This window comes from Dipodomys spectabilis, unplaced genomic scaffold (assembly GCF_019054845.1).
Source record: "Dipodomys spectabilis isolate Male_0828 unplaced genomic scaffold, ASM1905484v1 ptg000187l, whole genome shotgun sequence".
NCBI classification, from domain to species: domain Eukaryota; kingdom Metazoa; phylum Chordata; class Mammalia; order Rodentia; family Heteromyidae; genus Dipodomys; species Dipodomys spectabilis.
This window is the reverse complement of record NW_024870864.1, coordinates 13546968-13565757: the sequence shown is the minus strand read 5'-3', so window position 1 is coordinate 13565757 and position 18790 is coordinate 13546968. Positions and strand designations below refer to the sequence as shown.

The following is an 18790-nucleotide window of genomic DNA, read 5'->3' as shown; positions in this document are numbered from 1 at the left end:
CCACAATTCTCAGATCTCAGCCTTCTGAGTAGCTAGGATTACAATTGTGAGCCACCTGAAACTTGTCTCATATAAACAAAAAAGTAAATGAATGAGTAAATAAATAGGTAAACACACTAAAGACTGTTGGTCATGATAGCATGTATTTATTTTTAGTCTTCTGATAACCATAGGAACCATGTAAGTGTAATCACTAATTTTTAATATTTAACACAGGTTCATAAATGCTATATTAGAGAAAAAAGGAAGTGATTATTATAGCTTACATAAATAGTATTCTTAAGTTTGCAGTTTATTACTTTAAAGGGAATTAATATTATATGCTTTTTATAAAGCACTATGTGAAATGTCTTCAGTATGATTTTGTGAACTACTCACAAAGTATTAGTGAAGTAACTCAAACATGGGAACATAATAAAAGATATTTCTTTGCTATTTAGCATTATCTTCTGGCTACTAAATTTAAAGCAAATCCCCCACTCTGTTAATTAACATTGCCTATAATACATTGTAGAATGTAAGAGTTTCTTCTAAGGTTACTTGTATGATATAAGTAGTAGCTGTTAGTCTGATTGAGCATTTTACTATTAATTTCATTTATCTGTTTATTCAGCTTATACTATTATGTTCCTGAAGTTAAAAACTAGCATTGATCTTTTCTTACTTTTTCTGTCTAGTGGAAAATGAAAACCACTGTGACTTTGTAAAGCTGCGGGAAATGCTCATATGTACAAACATGGAAGATCTGCGGGAACAAACTCACGCTAGGCACTATGAGCTGTACAGGCGTTGCAAACTAGAGGAGATGGGCTTTAATGATATGAGCCCAGAGAATAAGCCCATCAGGTAAGGGGAAGAGGAAGGTAGAGGATTCTAACTCTCTTTCTCTCTCTTTCTTTTTGTGCTGGTACTGGGGCTTGAACTCAAGGCCTGAGCTTTTTTTTTTGTTCAAGGCTAGCACTCTACCACTTGAGTTATAGTTCCATTTCCAGAATTTTGGTGGTTAATTGGAGATAAAAGTTTCACAGGGGCTGGGAAGGTGGCTTAGTGATAGAGCGCTTGCCTTGCATGATAAGACCCTGGGTTCAATTCCTCAGCACCACATAAGCAAAAAAAGAAAAAAGCCAGAAGTGGTGCTGTGGCTCAAGTGGTAGAGCACTAGCCTTGAGTTGAAGAGCTGAGGGTCAGTGCCCAGGCCCAGAGTTCAGGCCCCACGACCGGACAGAAAAAAAAAAAGAAAGAAAAAAGTTTCACAGACTTTCCTGCCCTGGTCAGCTTTGAACCATGAACAATCAGCACCTAGCTAAGTTTTTAGTGGTTTAAATTTATATGATTCTGCATTGTTAGAGGTCAGTGAGGCTGTTTGTTGGTTTTTAATGCCCAAACTGAGCTCAGGGCCAGAGTCCTTACCATTAGTTTTTGTTCTCAAGGCTTGGTTCTTTTCCACTTGAATCACATCTCCACCTCTGGCCTTTTGGTGGGTTAACTGGAGATAAAAGTCTTATGGACTTTTCTGCACAGGCTGGCTTCTAACTCTGATCCTCAGCCTCCTTAGTAGCTAGGATTACAGATGTGAACCACAGTTCAACTTGAAAATTATACCCCTTTTATGTATCCAGAAGGATGAGAATGTGATTTTGGAAATCTCCCAACACTATGAGGTAGACTCATTTGACAAAGAATAATGTGCTTCTCCAATCCCGTTAAACCTGTTGCTTCTGAAAGGTCTTTAAGTTCTTGTCTGACTCAAAAGTAGTTGAATAGAGAGAGAGGAAGCCATAATTTCAATACATGCTCGCATCAATAACTGAAGGAAAACCCTTATTATTTGGTTTTATCTTTGTATTTATGTGAAACAGATGGAAGTACATGTAACTTTAACCACACACCAATCATTTGCTCACAAATTATATTAATGACCTAAAACATCAGTAGGCATTTAGCCTTGAAAAAGTTTTGGAAGGATTGAAACTTAGCCAAGCATTTTGTAGGAAAGAATGAAAGCACTTGCAGGGAGTCTCAGAACAAATTATTTCTTATAATAATATAATAGACTCTTGAGTATTTTAGGACCTACAAAGCTTCTTGTTCAATGATTAGAGCGTTCAGTGTTTTTATAAACTTATTTGGTAATTTTATATGGTGCTATATTCTTGACTTTTTTTAAAGACCTGTTCATGTGAAATTTTAATCCTTTGTGTACTAAATCAAATTTGATTTAATGTAATATTCTAGAACATTCAGTGTACTATAAACTTCTTTGATAATTTTTATAGTGATATCACTGATTTTTTTAAAGACATGTTCACAGAAAATCTTAATCCTTTCATTAAATCTTATTTGATATAGAATTCTAAAACATCATTTGCTTGGAGGAAAGCATTTGCTTGGAGGAAATCTTTAGGGTAGGCAGTCTTTTGAGTTCTGAGAGTAAGAATTCCTTTTACATTCCACGTTAGTCATTTTCCTGGCTATTAGCACATACCTAGAGTATGCACAACAGGAATGAGCAAGAGAGAGTGCAATCAGTGCTTCAATCACATTTGACTCTCATGGAATTTACAAGCTGTACAAGGGACTCAAAATGGAACTGGAGATTACATGGTAAATAACACTTGTGTGCAGCAAAGGGAAGTTACAAAAAGTATAAGGTGGAGTCAGGGATTCTAGTTTAAGCTGGAAAATTAATGAAGACTTCCTTAAGGCAGTGACTATTTGAGCTATAATAATTGGGAAGAACAGATCAAAGCATATGCAAAAGCCTGAAGGTAAAGAAAGAATGGAAGACTCTGGAAGATCAGAGCAGGGACAAGTAGTTGCTGGGGTAGTAAAAGCTTGATTAAGCAGGTGGGTAGGAGTTACAGCACAGAAGATCTAGTGAGTACTTTATACTCTATCCTAAAGGAAGACAAAGTGAAGACCAAGTTGTCTTAGGAGAGATACTATAGTTATGTTTTTTAATCACTAATAATATGAAGAAGGCATTGAAATAACTAGGAGAATATTTCTTGAACCAAAGCTATGACATTTAAAGTAAAGAGAACTGGACATATAAATGTAAATGTGAATGTAAATGTAAATATAAAATGTGAAATTGGAATTTATTGATTTCTTAGATATAAAAAGGGAGAAAAACAGGAGACTTGAGAAAGTGCTATGAGACTGTTTTTATCCTAGATTTATGTTTTCATTGGGTAGGTAGATGGTTAGGCCCTTTAAGACCTATATCTGATTAAAGTACTAGCTGTTTTGTTCAGTGGGGGTACTGACATCCAAGTGACAATGTCAGATAGGTATCTTCAATGCATCTTTAAGTGCTTATCTAGTACTCAGTGGAGAAAGGCTGGATCAAAGGAACACACTTAAGAGTCATAAGAAGACTGCTTGGAGGAAGAAGCCCATCTGCAAAGACAGGTGCCCCAGAAACAGCCTTGTTTGTCAATTAAATTTGTCAGCCCAATGGGCAGGTAAGAGATTGAGACGAGGATGGAAGAGCAAGAAAAATAGCAATGGTATGTGTTAGAATCCAATGTGAATATGTCAAGAAAGCAGTTGAGGGTCAGCTTTATGCTATACATGTATAGAAATCAAGACTTAAGAGTTGTTAAAGACAAAGAGCAACATAGAGGACACAGGTCAAAACTTACAGAGTCAAAACTAAACACAGTAGAAATTAGTTTGAGTCTAGCTGTAGAGTAAATGAACTAATGAAATTCTTGCCAGCCTATTGCATTTATAATTCATAAACCAAGAAGTGTTCAATAGGCCGAATTTAGGTCATGTTTCCATCTCTTATTTAGGACTCGACCTGAACCTGAGTGATTGTTTTGTCAGACTGTATCTCAGTGGTTAGAAGTAATAAAAAAAAAAAATAGTTCTATAAGGAGATGGGTAGGTAGTGAGCATGTTTCAGATTTGTCAGAAGATACTGGTACATAGTTCTGCTTATCTGAAGTTAAATAAGATCTATAAGGTTTTACAGCTTTGTTATATCATCTTTTTAAAACTAGAATTTTTAGTCTTCAGGAGACTTACGAAGCTAAAAGACATGAATTCTATGGTGAACGTCAGAGGAAGGAAGAAGAGATGAAGCAGATGTTTGTACAACGAGTGAAGGAGAAAGAAGCTATATTGAAAGAAGCAGAGAGAGAGGCAAGTATGGTGGTTTGATATGGCTTACGTTTTTTAGATGCCCTATGTAGTTGAGACATGAAGTGTCATTTTAAAAGTATTTTCAAGTCATTCAAAGAACTCATAGCCTGAAATCCAATTAAAATTTTGCTTTTGAGCAAATTTTCTTCCATTAGTAATGATTTACAAAATACCTTTTTTTTTTTTTTTGTCGTGGGGCCTGAACCCTGGGCCTGGGCACTGTCCCTCAGCTCTCCAGCTCAAGGCTAGCACTCTACCACTTGAGCCATAGCACCACTTCTGGCTTTTTCTGCTTATGTGGTGCTAAGGAATCAAATGTAGGGCCTCATCCTTGCAAGGCAAACACTATACCACTGAGCTACCTTCCCAGCCCTTACAAAGACTTTTAAGGAAAGAAGTTATTAAAGAGTAACATTAAATATAATGATTAGGATGTAGCTTAATAAAGTTTGTTTTAGAGTTACGGAAGTGCTTGTTTTTATTAATTAGGCAACTGTAAAAGCTGTGAAATAGTTTTCTTCTGAATAGAGTTAAATAGTCTAGATGACTTTGAGGAATGACCTGAAACAAGAATACATCATTAGTGAACTTCCAATTTTCTTTACTCCTAGTTCTTCAAGCACTGATTTTGTTTTTCATTCCAGTTAAGTTTTTCTTTTTTTTTTTTATGACCTGTCAATCTAACCCAATAGTGATAGTTAAGGAAATGGTCACATTCAAGTTGAGGTCAGATTGCTTATGGTACTTACAGTACATATTAAATGAACATTACAGGAAGTAGTTTTGTAAAAGTAGCAATAGTCTAATTTATATTATTTATAATTTGAATTTTGGTATTTTATTTTGGAAAAGTTTAGACAACAAAAGTGTAGTGAATCTCATCATACCTAAGAAAATTAATATGGTTGCCATTTTCTCAACACTATTTAAAAATATTTTTCACACAAGCTTTCTCATTTTGGAAATTTTAGTTACCCTCATTAATGATATATGAAACTCCCTTACTGTAATCTTTCAACATACTTTAGTGTACATATCAAAATGTAGCTTCAATATAAATAATTAGAGAAATTATTTGTATAAGAAGAAAAAGCCAGAAGTGGCGTTATGGCTCAAGTGGTAGAGTGCTAGCCTTGAGCTGGAGAGCTGAGGGACAGCACCCAGGCCCAGGGTTCAGGCCCCACAACTGACAAAAAAAAAGCTTTTGTAAATCATTACTAAGGGAAGAACATTTGCTCAATACAAATAATTTCCCAAAGGCTCCTTTCCCGAGTTTCACTCTTTACACTGCTCTCCTCTCCCACATTATAGAGATGCACATATGCTCAGAGAGTGTGGGGCTCCTTATACCACTAACTTGATTTTGTTCTTTGTTCTTTGTCTTCCCTCCTCTCACCCTACCCCTAATTTAATTCTTAAATCTATGGCTTCATCTATAGCTGTCTGCCATTGAGCTCTTTAAACCAAATCCTGTACCCCACTGGTCTGAATCACTATGAGGGCAATCTTACTCTTTAAGTACACCACATTATAGAGATGCACATATGCTCAGAGAGTGTGGGGCTCCTTATACCACTAACTTGATTTTGTTCTTTGTTCTTTGTCTTCCCTCCTCTCACCCTACCCCTAATTTAATTCTTAAATCTATGGCTTCATCTATAGCTGTCTGCCATTGAGCTCTTTAAACCAAATCCTGTACCCCACTGGTCTGAATCACTATGAGGGCAATCTTACTCTTTAAGCACACATACTTATCATTAATCTTTTTTCAAAATAGGAGCCATTTGAATAAGCAAATACTAAGGAGCTAATGCTTCTCTGAAAAGGTCACCTTTCTTTTTTTTTGGCTATGTTTTATTATCAAGATGATGTACAGTGGGGCTACAGTTACATAAGTAAGATAATAAGTACAGGTTGTACAGATCATTTCCAACATATTGTCTTATGTATATTGCTGTTGCATTAGTTTCCCCCTTGTCCTTTGTCTCACCATTCTGTTGTTCCCCTTTCCTTCTTTAATTCAAATAAACATATATGGAGTACCAGGGTACCAAAATCAAATACAGTGACAACAGGGGATATACAAGGTAACCGTCTTAATCATCTGTTTCAGCCTTACAATCCTCTGGCCCACGGAATGACCTACTGCATATTTAGAACCTATTTCATGATTTGTAGTAGATTGTGGTTCTCTTTGATTTCTATCTTCATTATCTGCTTTTAAATGAAATACTATTATATAACATTCTTTTTAGAACTCATATCTTATATATTTTATATGAATATTTGTTTGGTTGGTACCCAGAACTGAAAATATTAGTCTCATGTTTATCTTACTCAGATCAAAGGACAAAAATTATCTTTAGTTTTTTGATGTTCTGCTTAAATTGTTGGCAGGCATGGCATATTGCTGATTCATATGAAGCCCACTTAGTTTCTTTGATTATTATTTTTGTTGTTGTTGGTTGTGGGACCTGAACTCTGGGCCTGGGCGCTGTCCCTCAGTTCTTCAGTGCAAGGCTAGTACTCTACCACTTGAGCCACAGCACCACTTCTGGCTCTTTCTGCTTATGTGGTGCTGAGGAATCGAACCCAGGGCGTCATGCATGCAAGGCAAGCGCTCTACCACTGAGCCACATTCTTTAGCCCCCTTGATTAATTTTAAGGCAAGCCACCATTAAACAAGGTTCACCTGCATTCTTCCCCATACTTAACTCTGAGCTTTCACATGATGCTTGTGAAAGCCCCTACATCAGTATACAGGGTGACCACATCTTAAGTACATCTTCTGGATGATCTACTGGAGTTCCTTCCAGCCAAGGAACAGTGATTTTTTTTTTTCTGGTATAATTCCCAGTAAGACCACTGGACATCATGGAGTCAGGTACTCCTGATACCACTGTTAAGAACCTAAAATAAAAATGGATCACCAGGGATCATTTTGTCCTACAATCTGTATTGAGATTATTACTGCAGCTATGGACTTGTAGTCAGTCATGTTAGACAAGTTATACACTAATACACAAAATGACACAGGAAACAATTACATTAATTCAGAATGTTCTGCTAGGTAAACATTGTTTTGTCTTTTTAAATTTTTTTTAGTAATAGGTTTAAAAAAATTAGACAGCTAGTATAGGGGGCACTAAGCAACAATGCATTACATTCTTTTCCACCCTCTTTTTAATTATCCTCAAATGGTTGTTCAAAGGGGCTCAATTTAACATGTTGCTTCATGTGTACAATGAGCAGTGCCACCTCTCCCACCTTTTCATCTATCCCATCCCCCACTCAAGTTTCCTAATTCTATTTTGTATTTTCTTGGCCCATTATTCAGTTGTAAGGTGTTTGGGCTTGTACTTTTCCTTATACTAGTTCACTATGGAGAGTAGTGCTGTGATGAACATGGGTATTCAGGTGACTTTATTGTATTCTGATTTGCAAGCTTTAAGATACAATGCCAAAAGATAGTATCTCAGGATTATAGAGTAGTTCTAGTTTTTTTGTTTTGTTTTGTTTTGTTTTAGTCATCTCCATACTGACTTCCATCTACTATATTACCCCAACTTCCATTTGCACCAACATTGTATTAGTATTCCCTTTTCCTGTATCCTCATTAGCCTTTGTTTATATTCTTGATGATGGCCATTTTGACTAAAGTAAGTGTTGTTTTGAATTTGCATTTCCTTTATGGCCAAGATGCTGAGGATTTCTTCATGTATTTATTGACTATTTGTAGTTCAGCTTAGTTGCCCATTTACTAATTGGATTATTGACTCTGACAGTTCAGTTTTTGGAGCATGTATATTCTGGTTAGACATACAGCTGGCAAAAATTTTCTTCCATTCTGTAGACTTTCTTTTTAGCTTAGTGACTAAATCCTTTGAAGTGCAGAAGCTTTCTGGCTTGATCCAATCTCAATTGTCAATCCTTTGATCTGTCTAACTGAGCACTAGAGTTTTATTTGGAATGTTTCTGGCTATGTCAATATGTTCCAGTGTCTGTCCTACTCTTTTCCAATGTTTCAGTTTTTACATTAAAGTCTTGATTCACTTTGAATTTATATTAGTTCATGTGGAGAGTTAGGAATCCAGTTTCAATCTTTTGCCTGTGGATATCCGATTTTCCCAGCTCCATTTGTTGAAGAGGCTATCTTTTTTCAATTATATTTTTGGCTTCTTTGTTAAAAAAAAAATCAGATGGCTATAGATGTGGGGATATTTTTGTCTTGTTTGCATTGTATTATTGTGATTTATAATAAGAAATATATATTTGGTCTTCCTCTCTATTTCCTGGCACACAGCTTCTAAAACCCTTGGAATTACCACAGTAATGAATGGTTTTGCTGAGACTTGCTTTATGTGCTAGAATATGATCTGTTCTGGAGATTATTTCCTGGGCTGCTAAGAAGAATGAGTACTGTGAAGTTACTAGGTAAAATATTCTGTAGATATCTGTTGGATCCAGTAGTTCTATGGTGTTATTTAAATCTGAGGTTTCTTTGTTGAGTTTTTGTCTGGTTGACCTGTATTGGTAAAAATGCATGTTAAAGTGTGTGTTATGTCTCAATAGTGTTTGTTAAAGTTGGGTGGCCTGACATTTGGTGCATAGATGTAAAGAATTGTTACTAACATCTCCTTGATAGAGAGTTCTCTTTACTAATATGAAGTGACCATCTTTGACTTTTCTGATTTTGATTTAAAATGTACGTTATTGGATACCAGTATAACTACTGCCAGCTTTTGGATCTGTTTGCTTGGAAGAAGACTTTCTACCAGTCTTTTACCCTAAACCCCTATTATTTGTTTTTGTTGTTTGTTTTTGTTCTGATACTCAGATTTGAACTCAAGGCCTGGGTATTGTCCTTTAGCCTTTTTGTGCAAGGCTAGTGCCCTACCACCTGAGCCACAGCTCTTATTTCTAGCTTTTTTTTTTTTGACACTAATTTGGACTGGCTTCAAACCTTAATCCTCAGATCTCAGCCTCCTGAGTAGCTAGAATTACAGGCTTGAGCCACCAGTGCCTGGCTTACTCCTATTGTTTTTGTCAGATACAAGTGTTGTGTCTTTTGATATAACTCAACCCTCTCTGTCTTTTGATTATTGAGTCCACTGATATTGAGTGTTAAAACTGTACTGTGTGGGTAGTTCTAAAGTGACTTTGAATTTCAGCTTCTATAATAATTTCCACAAAAAACAGTAAATTTTGAGATAAGTGACATGACTTTGAGCCTCTAACAGGCAACTTGGAGAATAGCAGATGAAGGCCAGTTTGTAAACCTTGTTAATTGAAATTTTTCTTGAGCCAATCTCCTCATGATATGTTTCTCCTACTTTTAAAAACACAGGTAGGGAGGAGAGTTCTCCTACATCTACTTTTTTCATCATATTTTACAGCAGCATGTGCTGGTCTCCCACAGCTACATTGAGTATGTATTGCCAATTTTTTCTTATTTTATCTCTACTGGATTTTTTAGGCTTCTTTAACCCACTATAGTATAAGTTTTACCGCAGTGAGTATTTTAAAGATAATACTTTCTCCAAACTTACAATTTATTTAGTTTAAATTTCAAAAAGTTGTTGAGTGAATATGCAAAAAGATCAATTATGGTTTAGGTGTTTCATATAAATAATGATGTTTTCCGATAGTTTTACAAAAAATACACTTCTCAAAACCTTTTTCTGTATCCATGTTATCTTTATTTTAAAAAGAGCTGGGGCGGTGGCTCATGCCTGTAATCCTAGCTACTCAGGAGGCTGAGATCTGAGGATCACAGTTCAAAGCCAGCCCAGGCAGGAAAGTCAGTGAGACTCTTATCTCCAATTAACCACCAGAAAACCAGAAGTGGCGCTGTGGCTCAAGTGGTAGAGTGCTTGCCTTGAGCTGAAGAGCTGAGGGACAGTGCCCAGGCCCAGAGTTCAAGCCCCATGACCGACAAAAAAAAAAAAATGTTTTTTCTTTCCTGGTTGATAATTTTGTTTCTGTATTTTTATGTCTCTTATTTTTATTGAGCATGGACTGGGAAAACTAGTAAAAAAATTAAAAAAAGGTTTTGTGGATAAAATATAAAGCCAAAAAAAAATCCTATAAGAATTTTTGTTCATGGGGCTATGGTTTTTAATGCATTCAATTAAAGCATTTTTTTTTGTATGAGAACCCATTTATAATTAAAGTTACCATGGTAATTCCATATCATTTGCTTTTACTTGAGCATAAAAATGACGTCTGGTGGGAATTAGTGTGTTGCCAAACCGAGCTCATTTCTATGTGTATACTGCCACATTGTGCCAATCATGGGAACTGCACTTGTTTCACAGCTGCAGGCCAAATTTGAGCACCTTAAGAGAGCTCATCAAGAAGAACGAATGAGACTTGAAGAAAAAAGAAGAATTTTGGAAGAAGAAACAGTTGCTTTCGCTAAAAAGAAAGCTACCTCTGAGATATTCCAAAGCCAGTCCTTTATGGCTTCAAGTGCCACAGTGAGAAAGGAGAAGGATCGTAAGAAGTAAGAGTCCTAGTAACCATCTTTTTGGCCCTGTCACTTAACCTCCTGTCTCCTTGCCCTGTTTGATCTTCCTCATTCTGTTTCCTTGCTTCCTTACTCCTGAGGCTAACATGGCAGCTCCTTGTGAGCACAGACCTTGTCCCTCTGCACTACAGTTTTCTCAATAGCTAGAACAACACCTGGCACATGCTAGGTGCTTAGTGTTTACCAAAATGAGTGAATGAGTAATATGAAAATATATCGTAGAGTTAAAAAGTCAGTTAGCTGGGGAAACAATTGACTGCTCTTGCTACATAGTCCACCATTGCTTAAGTACACAGCTAATGATTGCTGACCTACCATGAGTTATTTTATATTTTATGTCTCAGTAGAAGATAAGCACTTTGTTGGGGAATCATGGACATAATATACTATAAATAAACCCCTAATTCTTAGGCTCATTTCTAAAAAAACAGTTCTACTGATCATTGATTTTGTGAGAATTTTTATTTTAATAAGGGAACCAGGCTATCGATTGGAACTCCTGTGCTTTGATGTCAGAGCTTGTGAAACCAATGATGGACGTTATGATGCAGATGAAAGTAGAGAGGGCTACAATACAAGGGGGCAGCATGAGTAGCAATTGGATGATAATCTCAAGCTTGTAGGTTTTGGTATGTGTTAAAATCAAAGTTTTAGAAAATAAGTTTTTCTTTTTGATATTTTCCTTCTATTCTGTGTTCCTCATTTTTTTCTACTACTTAAAATATCTTTTGTCTGTTCACTCATTTGCCTGGAGTGAAATTCATCATGATTTGTTCTGCTCAAAATGTTCCATTTTTGGTCTTTTTCTGTTTCCTGTACCTGCCTCTGCCTTAACAGTATTATGTCCTCCTGTGTTCTACACAGAACAAGGCTTTTTTTCTCAGTGCCTATATTCTATGAAATTATTTGTTGAAAGAATGAATGTTGGTATAATAGTGATGTTTGATTTAAACTTTGGACCTCAAAAGATAAACAATAAATATAATTTATTACTGCTTTCCAAAATGCTTAGAATTGTACTTGCTAAAGGATCTTTTAACTTTCTTTCCCCTTCATCTTAATCCAGAGTTACTAAAATTACATTTTCCAATTTTTCCTATATATTGAAGACAATTTATCTTGTAAAAATTGTTTTTGTGCTGTCCTGAAAGCCATGCTTTTGTTTACAAATTAAAAGCCAAGTACATAGTGTTGTAAGCTCAAATTCATCCTCAATCCTGTGGGGTGGGAGAGCAGCTGTTAAAAGCTTGAACAAATTTTAAGTATCACAATTAAATGTGAGCTGGTTTCCCACACACAAAAAAGAAAATTGTTTGGTAGGTTCTTTGTTGTATTTTCTTTCTGTTCTCAAAGCTATCATATATTAGAAGTATATTTGCTTTTTCATAAATATGTTACTAATCAAGAGAACTTTTTATCTTTTTCCAGCTTCAATTACATGTAACATAGGAGTTCGAGAGCAAAGAAGTTATCACAAGCAAAAGTTATTAAAAAATTATAAGTATGTGTTGATTTTCTAGTTTTTATTTGCTTTATCCCAAACCTCTGTTTGACAACTGGGCATAGTAACATTTATGGAAAATATTTTAAAGTATAAGGTCAGTACATAAGCCAGAGTGCATTTTCTTACATATTTACTGTTGTTTGAAATCTATGAGTTGCTATTTTTGCCATGACTATATGTCTCTTGTGCTGCTGCCAAGTTCTTGTCTCTTTGCCATGCTTTATATCAAAAGAGCAACTGTGCCATTGAAAATACACAACTCCTTCATACTATGGCTATATGATTGCATTTCTATTCCAGGCTCATCCTGTCTTTTTTGCATATATTAAACAAAAAATTGGGGAGTAAGTTTTGGGGTATATTATAGAGCTAAACTCTTAACCTCTCAAGTTTTATACAACTTTTTAATTTGTGATAGAATTACCCAGTTGGTAGTATCTTGGGCTTTTTTTGTCAAATTATATAACATGATGTCTTTTTAGGCCTTACTGTGTTTGATATATTGCTGTGATGAAACACAATATGCTTAGAAGTTAAAATATCCAGGTATTTAAACCCTTTTATCTAGTGTTAAAGTATCTTTGAACCTGGTTGTATTACATTATTTTTATTATTATATCTTAAGTACTTGTTTGAATCTCTTGCTAGGAGAAAATAGTAAAATTGAGTCATTTTTATTAAAATATTTCTTAAGAATATAACTGAATGTCTGAATATTAAATATATAACATGTGATTTTATATTTCAAGGGATATTTGCATTCAGTACTTTAATAATCTATGTTTTAATGGTTCCTAACTTTTTTTAATGCCAGAAGCATATAGATTTTCATGTTTTGTACTTAAATATTCTAAATAAAACTGACACATTTGGCAAATGAAATATATCTATATATTTATTAAGGCATGTTAAATTACTTTAACTTTTAATTTTTTTCTCTTGTTCCTCCTCCTCCTCTTTTTTTTCTTTTTTTTGTTCTTTTGTGGTACTGGAGTTTAAATTCAAGGCCTAGTGCTTACTAAGCAGATGCTCTACCAATTGAACAACTCAGCCCTTGGACAAGTCTAGGCTTTAATCCTTCTATTTGAACTTTCTTTGTTCCTGGGATGATAAGTATGCACAACTGTACTCAGCCATTGTTTGAGTTGGAGTCTTGAAAACTTTTATGCTCTTAGTGTCCTTGATCCAAGATCCCCTGAACTCTACCTCCCAAATAGCTAGGATTACAGGTTTGAGCCACTGCACGTGGTTAACTTTTCTGATTTGACATATTATTTACACTTTTATGGAGCACAGTGAAATAATTTCAGTACTTGTTTACAGAATGAGGAGATCTCATCAAAGTGATGGCCTTTATCATTTTTATATTGTAATTATTCGAAGTCATCTCTAATATTTAAAAATATGCACATAATTGTTGTCAACCATAGTTGTCTTACTGTGCTATAAAATACTAGAAGTTATTCTTCCTATTCATCTTCATACCAGTATCCATTACTATCCTCTATCCTTTCCCCATCCCATTCTTAACCTCTAGTAAATCTTCTATTCTTTACTTTTCCAGGACCAACTCTTTTAGCTTCCACAGATGTGTAAGGACATGTTGCATTTGTCTTTCTGTGCCTGACTTCACTTAACACAATGTCCTCCAGTTCCACTCATATTGCTGCGGTGTATATTGTATTTATGGAGTTCTGTTCCTAGTATTTGTTTTTGAGAAAATCATTTCTATAATGACTATCATAATTTACATTTCCACAAATAGTAATGTGAGTTCCTCTCTTACTACATCCACACTAACGAGAGTGAGGTACAATATCATGTTGTACTTCTGAATTATATTTCTTCAATGATTAGTGATGTTGATATTTTTACATGGGCTTATTAATAATTTGTATTCCCTCTTTTGACAGAAATGGACTTTTTGTTTCATGTCCTGTGCCTTGAACTCTGGACTTGGGCATTTCTTTTGAAAATGTTTATCTAGATCTTTTTCTCATTATTTTTTTTATTGTAAAGATGCTATACAGAGGGGTTAGAGTTACATGAGCAAGGTAATAAGTACATTTCTTGTCAAGCATTCTTACCCCCTCCTTGTTGACTTTGCTCATTTTTAATATATATTTTTATTGTAAAGATACTGTACAGAGGGGTTACAATCACATGAGAAAGGTAATGAGTACATTTCTTATCAAGCAACTTGCCTCCTCCTTTGTTTTTCCCCTCCCATCACTTCCCTCCCATCTCCACAACTACATTCCCCCCGCCCCCTCCCCCCACCAGCCTAAATTGTAAAGTTCGTTTTTTGACATAGTGTCTTGTACATCTCATTGTTGCAATGGGTCAACCTGTATCCCTGTTTAAACAATTTGTTTTTTCCCTTTCCCTCCCAAAATTATAGCAACATCAAATACAGTGAAAACAAGGGTAATACCGTGGGGAAGGGACATACAAAGCAACAAAAAAAATCACGTGGTACCTTAAATATGTTAGAAGCAATAGCAAGAAAGAAAAAAAACCACTTGTGTCCTTATCTTGGGGTTCATTTCGCTTAACATAATCTTATCTGACCTTTTCTGCTTGTCTCAGACATATACTACTTATTGCAAATAAGAGAAACCATGAGACCCATGTTTCTTTGGGCCTGGATTACTTCACTTATTGTAAAAATACTGTACAGAAGGGTTACAGTTACATGAGTAACGTAATGAGTACCTTTCCTATCAAGCATTGTTACCCCCTCCTTTGTTTTTCTCCTGCCATCCTTTCCCTCCCCAACCCCCCAATGTTCATTGTAAGTTCATTTTCAACATAATGTCTTTACATCTCATTGTTACAATTGGGTCAGCTGTATCTTTGTTTCAACATTTTGTTATTTCCCTTCCCCTCCCCAAATTAGAAAAATGTATATACAAGATGCAGGGCATGGGAATCAAATACAGTGAAAACAGGAGTTGTACCATGGGAGAAGAACATACAAAAGAAACAAAAAAAAAATCACATAGTACATTATAAGTACAATAAAAAAAACAGCAAGAAAGATAAAACCTCTTGTGTCCCTATCTTGGGGTTCATTTCACTTAACATCATCTTGTATAGTCATATGAACATAGCTTTTGACCTTTTCTTGCTTGTTCTAGACATATACTAATAATTGTAAATAAGGGAAACCATGGGACCTATGTTTCTTTGGGCCTGGATTACTTCACGTAATAGATGATTTTTTCCAAGTCTTTTCATTTCCTAACAAATGGGGGCTGTGTCATTCTTTCTGATGGAGGCTTAAAATTCCATTGTGTGTGTGTGTATATACATATATACAGCAGCTCTCTCTCTCTCTCTCTCTCTCTCTCTCTATATATATATATATATATATATATATATACACATACATCACATTTTCTTGATCCCTTCATCTACTGAGGGGCATCTGGGTTGGTTCCATATCTTAGCTATGGTGACTAATGCTGTGATAAACATAGTTGTGCTGGTAGCTTTAGTTTGGCCTTATTTGTGATCATTTGGATAAATGCCCAAAAGTGCGATTGCTGTGTCATAGGGGAGCTCTGTGTAGAGTCTTTTGAGGAACCTCCTGCTTTCCACAGTGGTTGAATAAGTTTACACTCCCACGAACAATGCAATAGGGTTCCCTTTTGGCCACATCCCCTCCAGAATCTGTTGTTGTTAGGTTTCTTGATTATAGCCATTCTAACTGGGGTGAGGTGGAATCTGAATGTGGTTTTGATTTGCATTTCTTTTAAGGCTGGAGAAGTTGGTCTTTGCTCATTTTTTTTTATTGTGAAAATACTGTACAGAGGGGTTACAATTACATGGGCAAGGTAATGAGTACATTTCTTATCAAGCATTGTTGCCGCCTCCTTTGCTCATTTTTAAACTGGATTTTTTTGCTTGCTTTGTTGTTGTACTTTGGTTATCTCATATGTGTTTTTAGAATCATATTCAAAAAATCTTTGCCAAGACTATTGCACTACAGCGATTCTCTGCCCCACCCCCCCAGTGTTTTTGTGATTTCAAGCAAAGTATTTTTCTAATGTTGATTTTTGTATCTATGGTGAAAGATAAGGATATAGGTTCCTTCTTCTTCATTTGGATATCCAGTTTTCCTTGGACCATTGACTAAAGGAGACTTACCTTCACCAATGGATAGTCTTGCTGTTTTTGTTAACAACAACAAAATCGGGTGGCTGTGAGTACATGAGTTATTTCTGGTTGATCTGTTTTATTGGTGTGTATTGTTCGGTTTTATGCTTGTATTGTGCTGTTTTGGATTCTATGTCTTTTTAGTATGTTTTGGAGTAAAATGCTTATGACTCCACATTTGTTCTTTTTGTTTAGGATTGTGGTTCCATGTGAATTTTAATACTGCCTTTTCTATTTCTGTGAGGAGTATCATTCATTTTTGATAGGGCTTAAATCTGTAGATGGTTTTAGGATGGAAATATCAATAATATGGATACTAATCCATAAATACGTAGTTTTTTCCATTTGTGTGTGTGTTTCAATGTTTTATAGTATTTTTATTCTTTCATTCCCTCGGTTAAATTTGTTCCTAGGTTTTGGAGGGGTTTGCAACTATTATACATTTGATGCTTGCTTGGTTTCTTTTGCAGCTAGTTTATTATTGGTATAAAAACTGAATTTGCTTGCCATTTCTAACAGGTTTTTTTTGGGGGGGGGGTGGATATATACATGGCATCTCCAGGAATAGTTTGACCTATTCCATATTTCAGTTTGGAGACCTTTTATTTCTGTTGCCTAATTATTCTGGTTAGAACTTCCATTACTATGTTGAGTAAGAGTAGCAAGAGTTCTAGATCTTAACAGAAATGTTTTCAGCTTTTTTCTCTTTCAAAATTATACCAATTGTAAGTTTGTCATATGTGGCCTTGTGCTGAGATACAGTTCTAGTTTTGTTGCAAAAATTCATGAAGTGATGTTGGATTTTTTTGTGTGTGAAATTACCATACAGAGGGGTTACAATTACATGGGCGGCAAGATGATGAGTACATTTCTTATCAAGCATTGTTGCCTCCTCCTTTGTTTCCCCTTCATACCTTCCCATCCCTTTCCATCTCCTTCTCCCCCCCACCCCACACCCATTGCAGAGGTTGTAAAGTTCATTTGTCAACATAACGACTTGTACATCTCATTGTTGCAATGGGTCCACCTGTATCCCTATTTAAACGATTTCTTTAAGTGCTTTTTCTCCATCTGTTGGAGTGATCATTTGGTTTTGTTCTTCCTTTTTTGATGAGATGCTGAACTAGCCTTGCCTCACTGGCATAAATCCCACTTCATTATGATGTATAATTTTTATATTATTGACTTTAGCTTGCTAAATTTTGTTGAGAATTTTTACATCAGGATGTTGGTCTATAATTTTCTTTGCTAATTACATTATCTGATACTGATATAAGGATCATGCGGTCTGATAGAATGACTTTGGAAAAATGCCTTGCCTTTCATTTGTTTCAGAATACTTAAGAGAAGAATTGGTTTAGTTATTTAAATAAAGATTGTGTAGAAATTGGGAACTGGTGGCTCACACCTATAATCCTAGTTTCTTAGGAGGCTGATATATAAGAATCAAGGGTCAAAGCCAACCTGTGCAGAAAGTCTGTGAAACTCTTAACTCCAACTAAGCACCAAAAATACCAGGAGAGCTGTAGATCAAATGGTAGAATATCAACCTTGAGCAAAAAGCTAAGAGACAACATCTAGGCCATGAATTCAAGCATTGTTCTGGCACCAACAAACAAAACAAAAAAGTTGGATAGTATTCAGTGGTATTGCTGCCTGGCTAACTGTCAGATTAAGCATGTACAAATGTAAGCACTGTGACCTAGTCACTGTATAGCAGGCTCTCAGTCAGGGCCAAAACCAGTACGGCTGCACACTTGGTCACAGCTGTGTTCTGTGCATATATGTCTTCCTGCTTCCAGCAGATGGGGCTCGATTTGGGTTTGAAAGCTGGGGATCTCAGCCTTTCTCCTAGGCCTAGGCTCTGAAACCTCCAGAGACATATTGCTGCACCCCCCTGTGTGAGCATGATTGAATAACAGTAGTCTCAAGACTGGAGATACATTATGACTACTAGTCTCCAGACAGAACACACTTAAGTAGTGGATCCAGCTGTAGATACTGAGCCATACAGGTTGAAACTATCAATCTGGGATGTCAATCTTACTTCTTCCCTACTCTAGGGCCATACAGCTACATGAATTAGCAACTCTTTGAGAAGCCAGAGGATTCTTCTGTTCTGTTTTTTGCAGCAGCTATGAAGGCCTAGAGGGCTAAAGAGAAGTCTATTTAGCTTCAACCTAATCCTGAAGGAGGATGTGGTATGGAGGAAACAGAATGTTGTACCTAGGTCGCAGGACTCCACCCCTCCCCCCCCCCCCCAAGAAGACCACCGAGAGTCAGACTCTACAGCTGTTTTAAGGTTTTATTTAACCGGGCTGCAGCTTGGGCCTTGTCCTACACTCTGACACAGCGGAGCCTAGGAGGAGAGCCCCGAGCTAAAGATTTGCAGAGGTTATAAAGGCACACAATCATCCAGGTGTTTGGATTACCATCATGTGTTG

The 18790-nt window shown here is 36.0% G+C and overlaps 1 protein-coding gene across 5 annotated transcripts in view; it reads left to right on the top strand.

The window, feature by feature from the left end:
- The window catches only part of Septin10 (septin 10), a 51104-nt gene extending 38919 nt beyond the window's left edge, over positions 1-12185 (top strand). For 3 of the 5 annotated variants that reach the window (XM_042695436.1, XM_042695434.1, XM_042695439.1), the window contains 4 exons: positions 678-846; positions 4011-4152; positions 10470-10657; positions 11156-12185. In XM_042695436.1, the coding sequence (XP_042551370.1) occupies positions 678-846; positions 4011-4152; positions 10470-10657; positions 11156-11276 (620 nt within the window). In that variant the 3' untranslated portion in view covers positions 11277-12185. The remainder of the gene's footprint in view (positions 1-677; positions 847-4010; positions 4153-10469; positions 10658-11155) is intronic. The other 2 variants (XM_042695435.1, XM_042695437.1) reach the window with 2 other exon arrangements.
- The last annotated feature ends 6605 nt before the right edge of the window (positions 12186-18790 follow it).